The following is a 20859-nucleotide window of genomic DNA, read 5'->3' as shown; positions in this document are numbered from 1 at the left end:
TGAAACCCTGCCTTTACTAAAAAATACAAAAAATTAGCTGGGCCTGGTGGCGGGCGCCTGTGGTCCCAGCTACTCAGAAGGCTGAGGCAGGAGAATGGCCTGAACCTGGGAGGCGCAGCTTGCAGTGAGCCGAGATAGCGCCACTGCACTCCAGCCTGGGTGACAGAGCGAGACTCCCTCTCAAAACCAACCAACCAACCAACAAACAAAACCAGCCACAACATTCCCTTAAACCAAAGCCGAATCCAGAGGAAGACCCTAATTCTGTTCAGTGCTATGAAGTCTGAGAGACGTGAGGAAGCTGCAGAAGAAAAGTTCGAAGCCAGCAGAGGTTGGTTTTGAAGTTTAAGGAAAGAAGCCATCTTCATAAATTAGCTTGTAAAACTTGTTTAAGCAGCCGATCTCAGACTTTGGTTCAGTAACATTTCCTTCTCCTGTTCTTTCTCATTTTACCCTTGCTCATGCTTATACCTGTCCATCTTTCTCTAGTATTAAAGTTTGGATAAATATTTGGTCTTTGAATAATACTTTACGTTGTTGTATGTCTCTCATTTTATCCTCTGGACAAATTTGAGAGACAGTGCAAAAATTTCTTTATATCTTTATAATTTAAAGAATGATGGCAAATTTTTAAAAAGTGCTAGCTTTATTGAGGCATAATTTACACATAATAAACTGCACCCTCTCCACCCCCTCCCCTCACTGTCTACCAAAAAATGTCTGATGATATCCTGGCAATCTGACCCTGCCTGGAAAACACCATAGAGAAAGACAGCAATGTGCTTCCTCACTCTGGAGTTCTATTGGACTTTAATGGCCATAGATGTAGTATGAGCCACACAAACCAGTACTAAAATATAGATTTTTTTCCAGAAAAGATGTGCTAAAAAAGCATGTAAATTTTGAAAGCTTTTGTTTTATTTTCAGCAACCAAGATATGAAATTATTAGGTATGCCATGACACACAAACACTCTCATGGTCCACATCCACTGTACATTCCTTTGATGTTCATTGCAATGGATTCAATGTTTGTGCCCCCCACACAAATTCATACGTTGAAATCCTAGCCCCCAAAGTGATAAGATTAGAAGAGGGGAGTGCTGGGAAGTGATTCAGTCACGATGGGCCCTCGGAAATGGGATTAGTGCTCTTATCAAAGAGGCCTAGGAGTGCTGGCTTGCCCCTACCACCGCATGAGGACACAGCAAGAAGGCACCCACCTATGAACCAGAAAGCAGGCCTTCACCAGACACCAAATCTGCCAATGCCCTGATCTTGGACTTCCCAGCCTCCAGAACGGCAAGAAACACATTTCTGTGGTTTGTAAGTCACCCCGTCTATGGTATTTTGTTGTAGCATCCCAAATGGATGAAGACATAGTTCACTGTCGGTTCAATTGACCATGAAGGATTATGGGGCCTGTGTGTCCCTGGCTCCGTAACAGGAACTGGGGAGAATACAGAGGGAAATTAATAATACTTTGGCCTATATTTTAATAACTTAGAGTTTAGTAGAAATAAAATGAAAGGCATAGCGGGGGGGGGGGGGAAGAGTAAGTAACATTTGTTGAACCTTACCATGTGCTAGAGTCTACTAAAATAGTTTGTACCCATTGTCTTCTACCTCTCAGCAAACCTACAAGGTAGGTCCTATTAGCTGATTTATAGATGGCAAAAGAGGCTCAGTGAGGTCAAGTAACTTGCCCAAGGTTATAGAGTCATCAGTGGGAAGATTGAAAGTGGTAAAGGGCTATTTATAGTCAGGAGAAATTAAGCGAGTTTAGCATCATTCCTTTTCTGAAGCATTACATTAGTCCTGAAATAAAGCAAAATGTATCAAATTTATATACCATATATATAATATATATTTTATTTTATTATTACTTTTTTAAGACAGAGTTTCGCTCTTGTTGCCCAGGCTGGAGTGCAATGGTATGCTCTTGACTCACTGCAACCTGCGCCTCCCGGGTTCAAGTGATTCTCCTGCCTCAGCTTCCCGAATAGCTGGGATTATAGGCATGGACCAACACGTCCGGCTAATTTTGTATTTTTAGTAGAGATGGGGTTTCACCGTGTTGGTCAGGTTGGTCTCAAACTCCTAACATCAGGAGATCCACCTGTCTCAGCTTCCCAAAGTACTGGGATTACAGGCATGAGCCACTGCGCCTGGTCCTATATTTTACATAAGAAAGATGCTTTATCTCTCTCCCATTGGAATACACTTTTGTTGTTCGTTTTTTTTTAAACTTAGTTAAACTTGAAAGCCAACTTTTGTCAAAAGAGAAGAAAATAAAGCCATTTTTAAAAAATATCCAGCATTTAAAATACTTGTCATTTATAGTAATATGCATATAACAGAAAAGTGGAAAATAATTCTGCATTTCAAAAGCTTAGCTTCTACATGGCAATTGTGGGACATAAAGTTGACACTCGACCATTAACTGGACATATTCTAGATTTTCACATTTAATGATAATGGATTTGTTTGTGCTTCTCATGATCAAACTAAAATGATTTATTTTTTTACAAATTTATCTTTGGCAAACAAGTCTTAATTTTATTAGTCAATTATTAGTCAACAGAGATATAGGAGCTTATTTGTTACAGGAAACTTAAGCACTCCATGGATTATCTAAGCTGAATTTGAAGAATATACTGTGGAGATCTTCTATGTGACATATATAAAGGACATAGTCAACTGGTTATTATTTAGAAAATACTTTTGGAAAAAAATTATCTTCTGGGGCCAATAATTGAGTTCTATTAAACTATAGAGGTAGAAAATTTTGAAATGAGAAATCAAAATATGTTTTGATTTTATATTACTCATATTTTCATTTTATTCATAAAGTCTTTTGGAAAAAGACAACAGAGATTGTACTTTGTTGAGAAGACTCCTAAGGCCAAATAATCACACACTCAGAACTCACAGAGACAAGCAAGGATGGTTCCAGCAAGCGCCAAGGACACAGACATGTGAAAGAGGCTCTGAAGACACAGGAGGGCTGATGCGTGGTAGATGTCAGCCTGGAATGGCTGGGCTTCTGGACTCACTGCTTCCTCCTTCCAGAACCCAGCACCTCCAAGGCTGGGAGAAGAGCAGTCTAGGGTCTACGGGAAATGACCAGGGAAATAACCTCTGGAAGTGGCTGTGACTGTTTCCAAAGACAAATACAATCTAGATTCTCGAAACAATGCAAATGAACAAAAAATGTGAGTTTAGCAGTCAGTGAAACGTTAAGATGAGACACAGGAGTAAACACATTTTTTTTCCATAAAAGTGGTGGATGTTAAATAACGAAATACAGCGGTAAAACAATTAAAGCCTGGAGGCTTTAAGATGTAAATTAAAAATGGAGACCAGTGGTGTTAATATCATATGAGAGGATTAAACATGAGCTGCCAGTCCAACTGTGTTCTGCAGGCATTCAGGCAGATGCATGAGAGACAGGCTATGAGTAAAGCATTACCACAGCTGGAGATGGGGGTAGGGAAGCTCATCTTAGCTAGCACTTGGAGAAGAACTCACACGTTGCAAACATACCTGGTTACAAAACTGACGTTTGCTGCAACTAAAAAAAGGCAAGTGATGGTCTAGGTGAACTGCCTTTTCTTTCTCTCCTTCCAAAGGACAAAATAAATTTTTTTTTTTTTTTTTTTTTGAGATGCAGTCTTGCTCTGTCACCCAGGCTGGAGTGCAGTGGTGCGATCTCGGCTCACTGCAAGCTCCACCTCCCAGGTTCATACCATTCTCCTGCCTCAGCCTCCCAAGTATCTGGGATTACAGGCGCCCGCCACCAGGCCTGGCTAATTTTCTGTATTTTTTAGGAGAGACAGGATTTCACCATGTTGGCCAGGATGGTCTCGATCTCCTGACTTCATGATCCACCCGCCTTGGCCTCCCAAAGTGCTGGGATTACAGGAGTGAGCCACCATGCCTGGCCCCACAAAATTAAATTCTTAATTAAGGAAACTGTTTCTTTTACATCTATTTTTTCATCCCAAACTCAAATGCCAAATATTTAGCTATTATATATGTTTTCATTTTCTTAGAATACACTCTATCCAGCTTGACAAGTCTTTTAAATGTTGCCTTCACATAATTAGTTTCCTGTTCCTCATTTGTGTGATGTTTCCATCGTGTGTTGGGTTTTATGCTCCAAGTACATGTCCTTTCATACTTTAATGGACACAAGTGTGCTTTATAAATATTTTGAAATCCATTTTAAGGTAATTTATTGAGTGAAAATTCTATGCTCAGTATTTCATTGGGGTCAGTGATGGGGTAGGAGAAGGAAAGGACATGGCTTTTGCCCTCCAAGGAAGTTGCAGGGAAACCTTCTCTGATTTCATTATCAAAACGAGGCTCCTTTCTATTTCTCCATTTCAATACCTTTCCTACTGACTTCAGATCTATCAGACGTTATAATTATTTCCCACTGTGTTTGTGTAACTGTGTTCTGACTATCCACACATTAGGTGTGGGCTCTGTGAAAGCAGGGACCATATTGATCCTGTTCAATATCATGTCATATCCCTAACATAGAACTAGTAGAGGCATAACAAAAGATCTGTGAAAAAGTAAATGCATGCATAACTCAGTTGATAAATTAATCTACATCACTTGGCAGAAGAATAAAAGGGTTGCAAGAGCAGATGAAATAAGACTTTATATTTTGAAGGAGAAAATCTTCTGTGTCTTCACATGATCACAAATCTAATTAATAATGTTGATGAGGCTGTCTTCAAAATGGTGCTTGTAGAAAAAGTGAGAGAATGGCAAAACAAGAGAACTAATATGGATATTTAGCATTATGGATGTTTGCTAAGTGACAGTTTAACCACAAGAATACATTTCACAGGCCAGGAGCGGTGGCTCACACCTGTAATCCCAGCACTTTGGGAGGCCGAGGCTGATGGATCATGAGGACAGGGGATCAAGACCATCCTGGCTAACATGGTGAAACCCCGTCTCTACTAAAAATACAAAAAAAAAAAAAAAAAAAATTAGCCAGGCGTGATGGTGGGCGCCTGTAGTCCCAGCTACTTGGGAGGCTGAAGCTGGAGAATGGTGTGAACCCGGAAGGCAGAGCTTGCAGTGAGCCGAGATCACGCCACTGAACTCCAGCCTTGGCGACAGAGCGAGACTCTGTCTCAAAAAAAAGAAAGAATACATTTCACTCCATTGTCAAGAGATAGATATATGTATAAAATACATATTAAATTATATGTATGCATATATCTTTTAAGATCAATTTTATTGAGATATAATTTATAGACAGTTAAAGGCACTCACGTGTGTATAATACAATTAGAATTTTGACAAATGTGTACATACAGTTGTATAATTGGTGCCACAATCAAGATATCAAATAAAAAGTTTCCTCAGCCCTTTTGTGGCCGATCAATCCCCACCTCCCTGCAACCAATGGTTTTCTTTCAGAGACTACAGTTTTTTGTTTTCAAATTTTCTGTGAATAGAATATTACAGTGTGTATTTGGTACTTGTTTTCTTTCACTTGGCATGGTGTTTTTAAATTCATCTATGTTGTGTATATTAATACTTCATCCTCTATTTTTGCTTAGTAGTATTCCTTTTATAGCTAGAAAGTAGTATCAATATACTGAAATATATTTGTTCATCACTTGTTGGTAGGCAACTATAAATAAATTTATTGCCATAAGCATGTGTATACAAGTTTTCTGTGAGCATATGTTTTCATTTTTCCTGTGTAAATTTCTACAAGTGAGATTTTTTTTTTTTTGATGGAGTCTTGCTCTGTCTCCCAGGCTGGAGTGCAGTGGCGCAATCTCGGCTCACTGCAAGCTCCACCTCCCGGGTTCACCCCATTCTCCTGCCTCAGCCTCCTGAGTAGCTGGGACTACAGGCGCCGCCACCATGCCCGGCTAGGTTTTGTTTTGTTTTGTTTTGTTTTGTTTTTTGTATTTTTAGTAGAGACGGGGTTCCACCGTGTTAGCTAGGATGGTCTCGATCTCCTGACCTCATGATCCACCCACCTCGGCCTCCCAAAGTGCTGAGATTACAGGCGTGAGCAGCCACCACGCCCGGCTGATGTCACCTACGTTTCTTGGGAAAGATGTAAGCCGTCTCTAAATCCTCATCTACTGTGCGTGGCACAGCATTATTTTACAGTTTTCTGAGATTTATAATTGGCATCATTTGCACAGTGGCAGCGTGACGTGACTGTGGAGAGCACAGAAGGCTTGTCCCCAGGGAAGTGGGCTCTTCTGGTTACAACACGGTGGAGGCCAGCCCCCCGCAAAGAGGGAAGGTGCCGCAGCAAACCTCTGAGCAACCAAGAAGAGGAGCACCTGCTTGGAAAAGGTGACAAGCCACGAGGCCATGGGCCCAGTTATAAGGATTAATTGTGTTACAGGAATGGTTATAAACCTGACCAACCTCACAAGATATATGGAGGAGGCAATTATCAAGCCCCTTGATGGTCTGTGGTTGGATGCTGCGTACTTTGACAACAGTGCGAGCACGGCAGAAAATGTAGCTGTGTATGTAGGGGAAAGCCTCCAGAAAGTTTTTCTATGGGAGTTCTTTGTAAAATAGTAATAATGCAACTGGCAATTGTACCGCAGTCTATGAAGAGAAATCACTCTTAGGGATCAACGCTGTAGAAAGACAACTTGTTTTTTGCTTCTTTGCTCAGTGTTAAGAAGTCCTCACATCATTGTCACCGCCCCGCCCCCCCACATTCTGTTCTGTAGTGCCCGATTTATTGAAAGTAGTATGAGGCCTGTTTTAAACATAAATCTATTCTAAATCTAAATTTGTAATACATTCTGAATGTCATTTAGGCAGTCTTTTTCCTGGAGATTAAAAATCACTTTATTTCTAGCAAAATGCTCTGACATAAAATATTTTAACAACAAAGAAGATCTGTGTTTGTTGTTTTCTCCATTATCTAATTATTGATATCCATTTCATCTGGGCACATACAAATGGTAAAAATATTTACAAGCTTTGGACTAGGTGAATCTAATTAAAAATAAAATATAGATGTTAATAGAGCCTGGAAATATTGTCAATATCTTTTTAATAGATCGAGCCTCGTTGATTATTTCTTCTGGGGTAAAGGCTCAAATTTATTCTGTGAAATTAGACACACAAATCATCTGAGGCAATGTATGGCAGATGAATATACAGTGATTGATGGAAATGTTGCTTTCATGCACATTGTTCATTGCAATTTTGCATAGATTACTGAACTATGAATTACTATTGAGGAACAGCACATTCAACATGTCATAGCAATCAACTCTTTAGTATGGACATTTTCTATGTTTCTAGACTTTCTGGCCACTCAGCAAATTTAAATCAAATGACTGAAGTATAATCACTTATTTTAACTGTGTTAAAATAGTCAATTTGAAAAGTATATTTTTCTGTATTTTTTTTTTTCTACTTGACTCTATTTTGTTCTAATAACTAAACTTATCTATATAAGTTGCACTATTGAAAAAAAAGTCTAGGCTGGGCGCGGTGGCTCACCCCTGTAATCCCAGCACTTTGGGAGGCTGAGGCGGGTGGATCATGTCATCAGGAGATCAAGACCATCCTGGCTAACATGGTGAAACCCAGTCTCTACTAAAAAAATACAAAAAAAAAAAAACATTAGCCAGGCGAGGTGGCGGGTGCCTGTGGTCCCAGCTACTCAGGAGGCTGAGGCACGAGAATGGCATGAACCCGGGAATTGGAGCTTGCAGTGAGCCGAGATCAGGCCACTGCACTCCAGCCTGGGTGACAGAGTGAGACTCCATCTCAAAAAAATAAAATAATAAAATAATAAAGTAAAATAAAAATTAGCCGGGCATGGTTGCAGGTGTCTGTAGTCCCCGCTATAGGCTGAGCGCGGTGGCTCAGGCCTGTAATCCCAGCACTTTGGGAGTCCGAGGCGGGCGACCACAAGGCCAGGAGATTGAGACCATCCTGGCTAACACAGTGAAACCCCATCTCTACTAAAAATACAAGAAATTAGCCGGGTGTGGTGGCGGCGCCTATAGTCCCAGCTACTCGGGAGGCTGAGGCAGGAGAACGTTGTGAACCCGGGAGGCAGAGCTTGCAGTGAGCCAAGATCGCGCCACTGCACTCCAGCCTGGGCGACAGAGCGAGACTCCGTCTCAAAAAAAAAAAAAAGAAAAGAACACAATACAACACTCTCTCTCTCTCTCTCTCTCTATATATATATATGTATGTATGTATATACATATACACACATAATCTGAAGATCCATGTCAATTCCTTTATTTTACGATGCAGTGACATTGTAAGGAAGTAGAAAATCTAAGTTAAAAATGTTTAATTATGAAGAATATAGAAAGGGGATTTCTTGTTGAAACAAATAGGCTAAAAGAGGCTTGGCGTCAGCTCTGCCTCTCTTAGAGGAAGGACTGTGACCCTGTCATCCCGCTGGATAATCTAGTGATAACAGCTGATGTTAAAATAGATTCTGCCAAGGCAAGGACAACAGTTTGCTTATGAGCAATGAGGAGTACGTAGTCTTAGCATAGTGCACCCTTTGGAAAGTGCTGCATATATAGTTAGTGAGGCCATTCATAATTCATTTTTATTACACAAATGCTGATTAAATGTATACCTTCTTCCACTCAGAGGTGGCCCTTCCTCAGTATATTTATTAGGCTACGAGTATATCTCAAGCATAGATTAATTTATTTTGTAAGATTTCAAAACATTCCTTTTTTAGCCCTATAATGAATATAAAATGGATCCCTACTGCCTATCTTAGAAAATGTGCATTTCATAGAACGATTTAAAAAATAAATCCTTTTAAATTGCTCATCTGCTTAAGCTATGTTTGCGGAACATTAGAACTATGCCATGTCTTAGAAACGTGTCATACTACTATTTGCAGACATTACTGCATTTTAAGGAATAAAATAATATTATTAAGAAGTATAATTTTTTCAAATGATACAGTAAGAATATTGCTAGAGATTTGACCTATTTGTGAGAAATCTTTGCATGATTATTAGCTTGCTAAAAATAAAATGAACTCTGCAAACGTGATCCAAGCTGTTCTGTATGAAATTATGTGTGGCTGCACAGTGCCCTGGGAGACCAGTGTGAGTCCAGATGCCTCTTTGCTGGTTTGTTTCATTTCTGGGGTTCATTTTGTTTAGAGGTTTTTATCATATTTTCAAAGTACAGAAGTCAGGCGTCTCAAGTTCAAGTCTTATCCCCCCCAAACTTTAAAAATATATGACACTGATATAATTTGGCTGGATAATAACAAACTGGACAAATAAGATATTTTCTTTCATTGAAGGTTGGTAATATTTTACTCATTTAAAAATTTTTGGGAGGGCACAGTGGCTCACGCCTGTAATCCCAGCACTTTGGGAGGCCGAGGTGGGTGGATCACCTGAGGTCAGGAGTTTGAGTCCAGCTGGCCAACATGGTGAAACCCTGTCTCTACTAAAAATACAAAAAATTAGCTGGGCATGGTGGTGCATGCCTATAATCCCAGCTACTCAGGAGGCTGAGGCAGGAGAATCTCTTGAACTCAGGGGGCAGAAGTTGCAGTGAGCCAAGATTATCCCACTGGACTCCAGCCTGGACAACAGAGCAAGACTCCATCTCAAAAAATAATTTTAAAAAATGAATGCTCTAAATTGTGGGTCAGAATTCAAGCTAATAGAAACCTGTGGTAAAAAAACAATTTGCAGGTCTACCTGTGGAATCCATAATTCTTTTCAGAGGCAGCGACGTTACCAAAGAAAAAAATTGTATGAGCATGTCCCCAAGCAGAAAAGCCCCTTCAGTGCACTGCTGACAGTATCTGGGTGTCGCGGGGTTCTTGGGAGTGCAGCTGACATCCCGGCTGTGCTGCTGGTGTGCTAAGTGGTTTTGTATCCACTGAGAAGGACCTGTCAACAGGTGGCTGCTCGGGCCCCTAAAGAACGGATGTGTGGTGTCCGTGAAGCCTCCGTGCGGGATCTCTGAGGAGTGTCTGTGAGGGGCATCTCACCTATGGCGACGACTCTGTGTGAGCGCCATGTGGGTGGCCTCAGTGCCAGGCTCCTGGTGAGAGCTCTGAGTGAGGTCTCTGTGGAGCCTCAGTGTGAGGTTTCTGCGTGAGTTCTATGTGGAAAGTCTCTGTGAAATCCGAGTCTTTCTGTAGGAGACTTGTGAGGCCACATGAGGGCTCTGTGGAGGACCCCATGGGGCAGCGAGAGGGCTCTGTTGTCTCTTGTGAGGCCTCTGTATGAGGCCTTTGCAGAAGGTCTCTGTGGGAGCTATCTTCCAGAGGTCTCTGTGGGGTCTCTGTGGGAAGTCCCTGTGTGAAATCTCTGTGCTACGTCTCTGTGTGAGGGACCATGGGACTATATGAAGTCCCTGTGTGAGGACCCTGTGAGGACCCTGTGAGAGCTCTACAAAATCTCTGTGTGGAATGTCTGAGGGAATTCTGTGTGAGAGGTTTCCGGGCAATGAGTGTGGAGCAGCCTGGGGCCTGTGTGTGAGGAATCTGTACAAGGTCTCTGTGGAGACGGGGAGATCTCCAGGCAAGGTCTCTGTGTGAGGAGGACTCTGAGAGAGGTCTCTGTGAGGCAGTGGGGGGTGCTGTGTGCCATTTCTGGAGTTGGAGGCCGGAGGTTGCAGTGAGCTGCATGAGTCTCTGCATGAGGTCCCTGTTTTATGACTCTGTGTGAAGTCTCTGAGGCCTCTGTGGGGTCTCTGTGTGAGAACCATGGAAGATCTCTGACATGTGCGGGAGGTCTCTGTGGGACTGAGTGAAGTCTCTCAGTGTGGCCTCTGTGGGGTTCTCTGTGTGAGGACTCTGGGAATCTCTGTGCTAGGTCTCTGTGGGGCACCACGAGGTCTCTGGGAGCTCCGTGGGGTCTCTGTGGAGGCTGCAGTGTGTTTCTCTGTGGCAGAGAGAGGTCCCAGCGTGCTCACTCTGTACGGGATGTCTCTGTGAGGTTCCTGCGGGAGGTCTCTGTGGGTCTCTCCATTGCTGGCCTTGCTGCACCTCATGGGAGACTGACCGCAGAAGGGCTCAGGGCTTGTGGCTTCCTGTGTTCTTGTTGGTCTCTCAGCGTTGCCTGTGGCACTTCTCCTAGCCTGAGCTGTGGGCGCCACATCCCGCTCCTCCACATCCCAGAACTCGCCTCTTGGTTTCCTGAGGGAACCTGGCAGCAGCCAGGCCCGGCCCATCCTCAGCGGTCAGGGTCCCAGCTCTGTGCCACACTCTCCTGAGCTCCCGGGGAACCGGGGGTGCTCTCTGCTCCAGGTCCCTGACCCTCCTGCTGATCCTGGCTCCGCTGTCACTGCTGTGCCCACCTTGGAGGCTGCCTCAGTTATCTGGGCCCCAGACAGGACCAGGCCCAGGAGGAGCCACAGGCTGGGGACCATGCCCACTGCCCCCTCCATCCCAGGTGCCAGCCAGCCCCATATGTTGGGGGCAGGGCCATTTCCATCGCCATCTAGATCAGTGGCACTGCCTGGCACAGGCCTCTCCACCACTGAAATGAGGCCCCAGGACCTGGGCCTCCTGCACGCCTGTATGTGGAACAAGGCACAGAAAACTCCCTCTAGAGACCTGGCTCCTCCTGTCCCTGATTTGTGGAGACCTCCTGTTTTCCCATATGGACAGGGTCCAGAGAGGAGGAAAGCTCTGCTGAAAGCAGAGGGAGACAGCAAGGACCGCTCCTGCCCTGCCCAGCCCCTGCCCACTCTGGACACATCACTTCCAGCTCCCTTGTGTGTTCAAATCCTGCCTGCCTGCCTCTTCCCCTGCTGGTCTTTGGGGAAAGCCAGGACCTCAGGAGCCAGGGGAGGTTGGCTGTCTGATCCCAGCTCGGCTGCTGGGCCCTTGGAAGTCACCACCACTCCCCGGGGAGCGGTCCTGGGGCTATGTGTATATTAAAGGTCACCAGACTCCAAGTTATGCCTGCGGTTCTCTAGTCCTTGCTTTTTCACCTATTGTCAACACATCCTTGAAAAAATTCAATAGGTGGGCCAGGCACGGCGGCTCACACCTGTAATCCTAGCACTTTGGGAGGCCGAGGCCGGTAGATCACCTGAGGTCAGGAGTTCGAGACCAGCCTGGCCAACATGGCGAAACCCCGTCTCTACTAAAAATACAAAAATTAGTCGGGTGTGGTGGTGGGTGCCTATCATCTCAGCTACTTGGGAGGCTGAGGCAGAAGAATCGCTTGAAACAGGGGCCGGAGGTTGCAGTGAGCCGAGATCGTGCTGCTTCACTCCAACTTGGGCAAAAGAGCGAAACTATCTCCAAAAAAAAAAAAAAAGTTCAGTAGGTTATTATGTGCAAGTTTATCAAAGATGTTAAGAAATTCGTCTTCCTTATTCACTTTGCTACTTTGCCGTCTCGCTAATATGGCCCTCTGTGTTGGGGGTAAATGTGGTTTTTCTAGGTCTGTGATCTGGGAGCTGGAGCAGGGACGGACCCTGGGGTGGGGCCAGGATGAGCCACTAGGCCCCTTTAGGCCTCTCGAAGGGGTTGGAATGTCAGAGTCTCCTGGGTCACGGCACCACTTATGGCCCCCTCACACACACTTCACCCCCTTTTCAGTTCTCTGTCTGCATCCCCTGTAGCTCTACAGAGTCCCACCATCAGAAGCCTCTGCACACACACGCATACCCTGCTCCATTCACCCAGAACTACTTCTTTGAAGCTGAGAGACACGTAGGTGAGACAGACAAAGGCAGGTGACCCAGGAGCAGGGTCTTTCACTCATTTGGAGCACGGGAGTTCAGGGCCCTCCGTAGCCTCCATGAAGGCTGCCCCCCGACCCCCGACCCCTGACCCCCACCTATACATGCACAGAGCTGGAAGGTCTGTCCCCACCGCCACTCCAGAGTGCGAGAAAGGGAGAGGCAGTGGGATGGGGACTCTGTGCTTTGCATGTTGGCTGAGCTAAGAGGGCCCATCTCCATCCCAGCCTTTGTCAGGGAGAGAAGGGGCTTCCCAGGGGCAGGCATTATCTATTCTCCACCAGGATACCCAGGGTCAAGACTTCTCCCACTTCTGAACTCAGGGCCCAGCACTCTCCCACCCAAACTTCCACTATGTGACACAGGAAGCTACTGGGCTGTGGCACTTCCTGGAGCCTGCATGGCGATGTTCAGCCCTGTGACATCTCTGCAAACCTTCTCCCTAGGGCTGCATAAACTTTGAGGTAGAGAGCAAGTAGTGGAAAGACGGGTTGAATCCTATTTCAGAGTGGGCTCTTCATAGGTTTTTCTCATCTTGATTTTAGAATTTTTTGTTGTTTGTGTAAAGACAGTGTTACGGAAACGTAAGGTTCAGTGAAGGAACTCAGGATGAAGGTGGACTTACAGCACCACTGTCAGCACCTTTCCTGTTGCTTCTAGAAACCAAGCCCACACCAAACACGTCACAAATAAAAGCCATCACCCTCTTATGAATAAAAAAACCATATATATTGTGGAATATTAAATGTTCTGCGTGTACTAACATGAGAGAAAATATTTTTTCTCTACATAGAGTGAATTTTTTCTTGGGGATTTGTTTTTCTCTAAGGAAGGCTAAAAATGAATTTGTGACTGACCAAATTAGATACCTCCCCGAAGAAGACAGTGCCTGGGACAGTGGTGATGGTGGCTGGAGGCACCAGGTGTCTTCGGCCAGTGCTGAGGGGGACTGACTGGGGATACAGCTTTCTTGGGGAGCAAGAGTTGGGGATGTCGCAGGCCCCATTGCTCATTGTTGCACCGGACACTTTTCAAGGGCTGCTGGTCTCTGATTTGCTTCTCTCTGTTGGGACAACTCTGGCTCTTGAGAGTGGCTTGTTGACTGCTGGCGGCATAGCTCAGCATTCTGCTGTGTTCGGAGTAGAAGGGGTGCCTGTGGTTGCAGGGAAACCCACAGACTGGAGCTTGAAACTCCTGTTTGTGCTGATTTACCTTCGAGGCATGGCGTGCGTGGCAAAGTGACATCTTCTCCTCCAGCATCTGTCCAACTGCTGTCATGAGCCCCTGAGCTTCAGCACTGCTGCTGTACACATAGGATCTGTTTTTTCCTGTTTTTTGGCTCTCGGCAGTGACTGGTGCTGGCTTGCTTTTTTCCTTTGAGAAAACCCGCTGAAAAAATTGCTTGATGTTTTCTCCAAAGTGGCTTATTGAAGGAGGCTGTTTCTTTGATGGCAATGGCTGGACGCCTTCATCCTGACGGGTGTCCTCTGTTTTCCTGACCGGGGTAGGTTGAGGTGTCCTCAATCCTTCAAGCCTTTCTTCATGTTTTTCTAAGTTGGGCTTCCTAGAGTTCTCACTCTTGTGAGGAGGGGGAAACATCGGGCTTTGTCTCTTGCATGAGACTTGACAGTTTGGGTTCTTGGGCTCCCTGTGCCCCAGGTTGCTCCTTCTGGCTGCCATGAGGTCACGTAGCTCCTGGGAAGCCTGCATGTTCCCAGCAGGCATGCTCTGGAGATGGCCCTGGGGCACTTGAGGAGCCAAATTCTCTGTAACAAGGGGCAGAACAGACGCTTGCCCATCTGGAAGGAGCACAACAGCGGCACAAACTTGAGGCTGGGTCTCTGACTTCGTGGCCATTCCAGGCTCAAATTCACTAATAACTTCCTCCATAAGACACAGCTGTCTTGGATCTTGGGAGACAGACATTTTAGGGAGTAAAGAACTTCTGCTGGTCCCTGGAGCCTCGAAACCACGCACATCATCACTTGTGGCTTGGAGGTTTGCCAGCATACGGGTTCCCAAGGGGACTCTGGGTTGTGGCACTGCCTCCCTGGTCTCTACAGCCCTTGAAGACTGGGCTCCTAAGCTCCTGCTCTGCTGGGTGCTGCCTGTGAGGCTGTATGTGAGGGGCTTAGATGGCCACCTGCCCTCCTGTGCAGCTGGAGGAGCCTTCAAGGGCCCATGATCATTCCAAGATGGGATCCCTGGCGGGGCCCTCTGGAACTGCTTACATGCAGGGGAAGAGGCCAGCAGACTCTCTGGCATGTCAGATGCTTTGGTCAGCACCTGCTCTCTCAGACTTGCCATCGGTGGCTCTCTAAGGAACGTGGCCACCTCAACTTTTGAGCCAGCCCCAGGTTCACAGGTGGCTGAGGAGGGACCGGCAAGCTGTGTAAGAGACAAGGACGAAACCTTTTCCAGTTTAAAGCACTGAATGGGTTTGAGGACCCTGAGGGGTAGACCCCACCTGTGTTTGGCCCATAACCTCCCAATATGGGCTCCCAGCACCTGCTGCGTACACGGCTCGAGGAAGGGAAGCACCTGGGCTGTGTTCACACAGGCTTTCCCACTTTTCGGGGGTGCTAGATTGCTGGTCTTCACGTGGGTGTTAGACACGGGAAAAGCCTGGTTGACAGCAAGCCAGGATCGACGCACACTCACAGGGATCAAGCCCTCGTTCATCTGGCCCAACTTCCTGCCGACGTGGGCTTTCAGGATGTTTTCTATACGATTCCTCTCTGTGCGTCTTAATAAATCACTTCCTGAGTCACTCCTCAAGGGCTTCCTCAAGTCCCTTTCTGACTCCTCAGAGGTCATCCCCAGAACCTTCCCTGGGAAGCTTTCCATGCCCCTGGATAGATTTTGCGGGGTCTGCCCCAGAATTTGCCCCAGATGTGGGCACGGGTCCCTCTCCAGCTGGAACTTCACCTTCTGTGCCTCCTTGCTGCTTTCGCCTGTGGATGTGGAGGACTGCCAGGGCCTGGGTTTGCCCTTGGCCTGACTTGTCCCTGACGATTCGTCCCGAAGCTGCATCAGATCCAGAGACTCTTGGATCCTTCCCAGGTTGCCCCGGTGTTGAATGAACCACTTTTGAATGTGTTGCTCCAGTTGTCTCCGGAGTTCAGGACTGATCGGAAAGTTCTCAGGCAGAATGGATGTCAAGCTTTCCTGGGGAAGGTTAGGAGTGGAGACACTAAACACATCCTGAGATTTTTGGACCCTAGAGGGTAAAGCCAACCCACCTTCTAGTTGTTTCCTCAACAAAGGCCATTCAGGGTGCTGAGTTTCAGGTAGGCAAAGAGCTTGCACTTTAATCTGCGACGCAGGGCAAGCTACTCCAGAGTTATGAATCGGGGATGGAAAAGCAGGAGACAGGACTGGGAAAGAGGATTGAAGATGGGCCTGAGCCTCGGCCTGAGCCACAGGTATGGGCCGGAATTGGGGTGTGGATGAAATAAAGGGTTGGGACTCGGGCCCCAGATGGGACAGGGGCTGGGCCTGGAAAAGCAGTGGGGACATTGTAGTCTCCCTTTGAATTGGGCAGACATTGGAAATTCCATTGAACAAGAAAGGAGGAGACTGTAAAGTGTAAGACCTTTCAGTGACCCAGGCATTAGCCACCAGGGATTCGCTGTGCAGAGAGGGGAGGCCCCAGAAAAGCTGGCTATAATTCTTCTGAAAACTTTCCTGCAAGATCCTAGGATCTGAGAGCTTCTGAGCACTGGGCAGCTGTTTCGAGTTCTCGCCCATGTTCCAGAAGGGTTTTGGGGTTGTGGGGTCCTGCTCAGCATCCAATGATTTAACCAAATTCCCCAAAGAATTCAAGTGCTTTTCTGGGCTCATTTGTTTTGGAAATGATCCATCGTTTTCTTTTTCCTCCGAAATGTTGACTTTGGCTCTTTCTATGACTTGTATACCCATGACATTCTGGCCATCAGAGTTGAGTAAAAACGGGCTACCAGCTTCCATCTGACAGGTCTCTGGTGGGTGGCGGGAAAGATGATCTTGCTGGACTGACGAGTTGAAGACGCACCAGGTTCTGGTAGTCTCCTGCCACCAGGAGAAGGCAGAAACTTGACTGTTTGAGCCGCCAAGGCCTGAGATGGCTGGGACAGAAGCCGTCAAATCCTTACACGGAGACAAGCTTTGAGGGACGGCGCCCAGTGGAAGTGCCACTGAGTCACAGTGAGATGGAATTATCAGAGTGGAGTCCCGCAGGGGAGGAGCAGGGAAAGCTTTCGGAGGAGACGGACTATCAGAGGTGTGTGGTGGGTGAGGGAAAAGTGCAGGTGGCTCAGGTGAGGGGCTTTCTGGGGGAAGGGAAGGTTCTGGTGCCTGGGAGGCACTTAGGGAGGAGACTGAGGTGGTCATTGGGCCTGGTGATGGGGTGGAGGCCAGATCCTGAGGATGCTTGGTTCGAGGATCTGGGGAAGCTAACGGGGAAAGCATGGGAGCAGCATCTTCCATAGACTCATGAGAGGACCGGGAGGCTCCATCAGGTGCTCTTTTGCCCACCTCACCTGGGGGGTCTGGACCGGAGAGCTGACCAAAGTCACCTTTGTCAAGGAGCGGCCCCAGGAGGCTGCAGGAGACAGGAGGCACAAGCTGCAGCCAGGAGCAGGTGGGGCGGGGGGCAGAGTGGGAGCCCCTCCACCACCCCACATCCTGACTGCCCAATTCTCCTGCTACCCCTCGCCCCAGGGTTTTACTCCCATCCTCTGTCCCTGTGGTCTCCCCATCCCAGGTCAGCTCCAGGCTGCCTACGGCCCTGGGGTCACATCCCAGCCCTGGCAGGAAGGATGAAGGGAAGGGGAAGTGCCTCACCTCTGCAGTTGTGAAAACAGGTTCCAAAGCTCCTCCAGGCCTCTCAGGCGCGGTCTACAAGCTGGAAATCAGGAGACTGGGTGAGGGCAGTGCAGGAGGGGCCTGGGATCTCACAGGAGGATGAGTGCATGTTTCTTTAGGGAAGACCATGGGGAATTAGACCCTGGAACCCGCACATCTGTGTCCAGAGCCACATGGCCCCGAGGGTAATAGCAAGGCATGGCGGGCAGGGCTTTGTCATTCACAAAGGGCTTCCACACACGGACCCCCCCACCCCCACAGTCCTCACAACTGCCCTGTGGGGAGAAAGGACTGGGGTGGTCTCAAAGAGGAATCAGCCTTAGCAGAGTTGAACAGCTGTTCCCAGGGGCCAGGAGGCCCCCTCACCCCGCTCCCATCCAGGCAGGCCTTGTTCTCCCCACTACACACACACTGCCCCCTGCTGGGTAAGGCCTAGTCCCTGGCCCACCAAGGCTTCATTCCGGCTCGGAATCTGAGAAGGACCCGGGGTTCTGATTTCCTTCCTATGAGCCCCCGCCTCGGGCTTCTTCAACCGACTTCTTCAGAGTCAGTTCCCTCCGGGGCAGACGAGATCAAATTAACTCTAGTGTGCCCTGGCAGAGCCTTACCTCTCAGACTGTGGTTTTTCATCCTGCCTCTGGGCCTCCCTCTCCGCCCTACTGGACACTGGGAGACAAGATGACGCGGGGAGACAAGATGACGCGGGGAGACAAGATGACACTGGGAGACAAGAAAGGGGGAGGAGCTAGGACCGGCCCTCAATCTCCGCCCCCAGCCCGGCTGCGGCACGCTGCACTCATGAACCGCGTGGCGCTCTGGCTCAGGGAGCTCTGTGTGCTTCCTCCCACTCATGTTTAAATGGATGACAAACTGCTTTTCTTCTTAGAAAAACAGGAAGAGGGGGCCGGGCGCGGTGGCTCACGCCTGTAATCCGAGCACTTTGGGAGGCCAGGGCAGGTGGATCACCTGAGGTCAGGAGTTTGAGACCAGCCTGGCCATGGTGAAACCCCCTCTCTACTAAAAATACAAAAATTAGCCGGGCGTGGTGGTGGGTGCCTGTAATCCCAGCTACTCAGGAGGCTAAGACAGGAGAATAGCTTGAACTCGGGAAGCAGAGGTTGCAGTGAGCCGGTATCCCTCCATTTCACTGCAGCCTGCGCGACAGAGCGAGACTCCGTCTCAAAAATAAAATAACATAAAAATCATACACACACACACACACACACACACACACACACACACACACGGATTTTCAATATGAGGTCCACCACGGGCGCTGTCAGTCCCGGTTCCTCTGCTCGAGGAACACCCAGGCTCAGGCCCGCAGGCACCGCTGAGCTGTCAGATAGGATTCTGCTTCCCGGGAGACCAGAGGAGACGCCAGGCCCCGGTGGGAGGCCCTCGGGGGCTCAGCACAGCCCCCAGATCACCCCATACAGAGGAGAGTGGGCCCCGAGCTACCTGCCCCAGGAAGGGGCTGATGAGCCAGGGCTCAGGGTCTGGCCTCGGACAGAGACCTCCCCCGTCTCATGACCGTTCCTGGCGCTGAGTCCACGGGTTTGATTTTGTCTTGACGCCTCCTGCGCTCCCCCACAGGCGGACTGAGAGCTTGGGACGGAAATCCCAGTACACGATCCACCCCTACCAACCCTGGCTGCCCTGCCTCTCCCTGGAAGGATGATGTTCTCGTCTCTCCTGAGACTTCCCGTCGCAGAAGTCTCTCCACTGGATTTGGAAAAGTGGAACTAATAAGAAAAAGAAAGGAAAGAATCAAACTCTGTGGGTCCGGACTGAGGGCTCCTCACCTTTCTCTTCCCAGGCGATGGTGAGGGTGGGTCGTCACAACGGAGGTAAGAGAAGTAGGGGAATAATAGGAAGAAGAACCCCAGGGCAAACACCAAGGTGAGGAAGATATCCAACACCCATGGTGTGGAGCTGGGGGCGTTTAGCGACGAGGCACTAAGTAATTTCAGAGGAAAGGGGAGATTCTCCATGTGAATAGGCGCGTTGCTTTCAAGCAACTGAGCTCTGGGCATCCCCGTGGAGACTAGGGACTGGGGCCCAGGCCTGCGTCACAGAGCTGGGGCCTTCACATCACAAAGGCTCCTTTGTTGGGGAGGGGCAGCGGGAGGGGGAGGGGCAGCGGGAGGGGGAGGGGCAGCGGGAGGGGGAGGGGCAGCGGGACGGGGAGGCTGAAGCACAGCCCTTCCCCACCCTCCAAGCCGGGGATCCCTCCACCCTCCCACCTTCCAGATCCCTCCTTCCCACTAAGTTTTGTCAGTGATAGAACTCGGCCAATTTTCTATGCTTTCTCCCTGGAACTCAGATATTACCTGGTTCCTTTTTTCTGTTGGAGGCGGTGGCTTCAGGTTACCTATTTTATGACCCTTGAAAATCTGAAGTTCACTCTGAAATTTTGGCTATGTACCACGGATTTTTATTCTCAGAATCTCGTTCGTCCTCAACTCCAGCTTTCCCACACAATGTTTTTGGCTTATATCAATCCAGGGACAAAATGTAAATTTCTTTTTACACTTATGTGGTTTTGCAAATTTTGAAAAGTAAGTTTTAAAAAATTATTTCTATCTCACTTTCAATCAAAGGGACCTACCCACATACAATTAAGATTTTTTTTTTTATTTTTAAAATTTTATTTTTGTATTTATTTTAAGTTCGGGGTACATGTGCAAGACATGCAGTTTTCTTACACAGGCAAATGTGTACCATGGTGGTTTGCTGCATCTATCAACCCCTCACTTAGGTATTAAAAGCAGCATGCATTAGCTATTTTTCCTGATGTTCTCCCTACCACCGGCCCTCCCCAGACAGGTGCCAGGGTGTGTTGTTCCCCTCCCTGTGTCCATATGTTCTCATTGTTCAGCTCCCACTTATAAGTAAGAACATGTGGTATTTGGTTTTCTGTTCCTGCATTAATTTGCTGAGGATAATGGCTTCCAGCTTCATCCATGTCCCTGCAAAGGACTTGATCTCATTCCATTTTATGGCTGCATAGTATTCCATGGTGTCTATGTACCACATTTTCTTTATCCAGTCTATCATTGGTGGGCATTTGGGTTGATTCCATGTCTTTGCTATTGGGAACAGCGCTGCAATGAACACACACATGCATGTACCATTGTAATGGAATGATTTATATTCCTTTGGATATACAATAATGGTATATCGGCCACAGCCACTGTACTGCACTGAGGGGAATTCTGCCCAGCACAAACCACCCAGTCTTCCTAGCACTGGCAGGGCAAAACCGCCGACTAGACCCACAA

At 47.6% G+C, this 20859-nt stretch overlaps 1 protein-coding gene across 2 annotated transcripts; it reads right to left on the bottom strand.

The window, feature by feature from the left end:
• Positions 1-13440: 13440 nt before the first annotated feature.
• LOC101016328 (putative spermatogenesis-associated protein 31C1) lies at positions 13441-19665 on the bottom strand. 2 transcript variants are annotated; one of them, XM_031654029.1, is made up of 4 exons: positions 19381-19632; positions 18184-18241; positions 17555-17615; positions 13441-17312 (listed from the first exon to the last, which is right to left on the bottom strand). In XM_031654029.1, the coding sequence occupies exons 1-4, from the start codon at positions 19609-19611 to the stop codon at positions 13592-13594; spliced, it is 4071 nt and encodes a 1356-aa protein (XP_031509889.1). In that variant the 5' UTR covers positions 19612-19632; the 3' UTR covers positions 13441-13591. The 2 variants fall into 2 exon arrangements, with proteins under 2 accessions (XP_031509889.1, XP_031509890.1); XM_031654030.1 differs by having other exon boundaries at positions 13565-17312; positions 18184-18295; positions 19381-19665.
• Between the last annotated feature and the right edge of the window lie 1194 nt (positions 19666-20859).

Source organism: Papio anubis, chromosome 13, assembly GCF_008728515.1.
Source record: "Papio anubis isolate 15944 chromosome 13, Panubis1.0, whole genome shotgun sequence".
In the NCBI taxonomy this organism is placed as follows: Eukaryota; Metazoa; Chordata; class Mammalia; order Primates; family Cercopithecidae; genus Papio; species Papio anubis.
The sequence above is the reverse complement of the archived record's forward strand: the minus strand, read 5'-3'. Positions and strand labels throughout refer to the sequence as shown.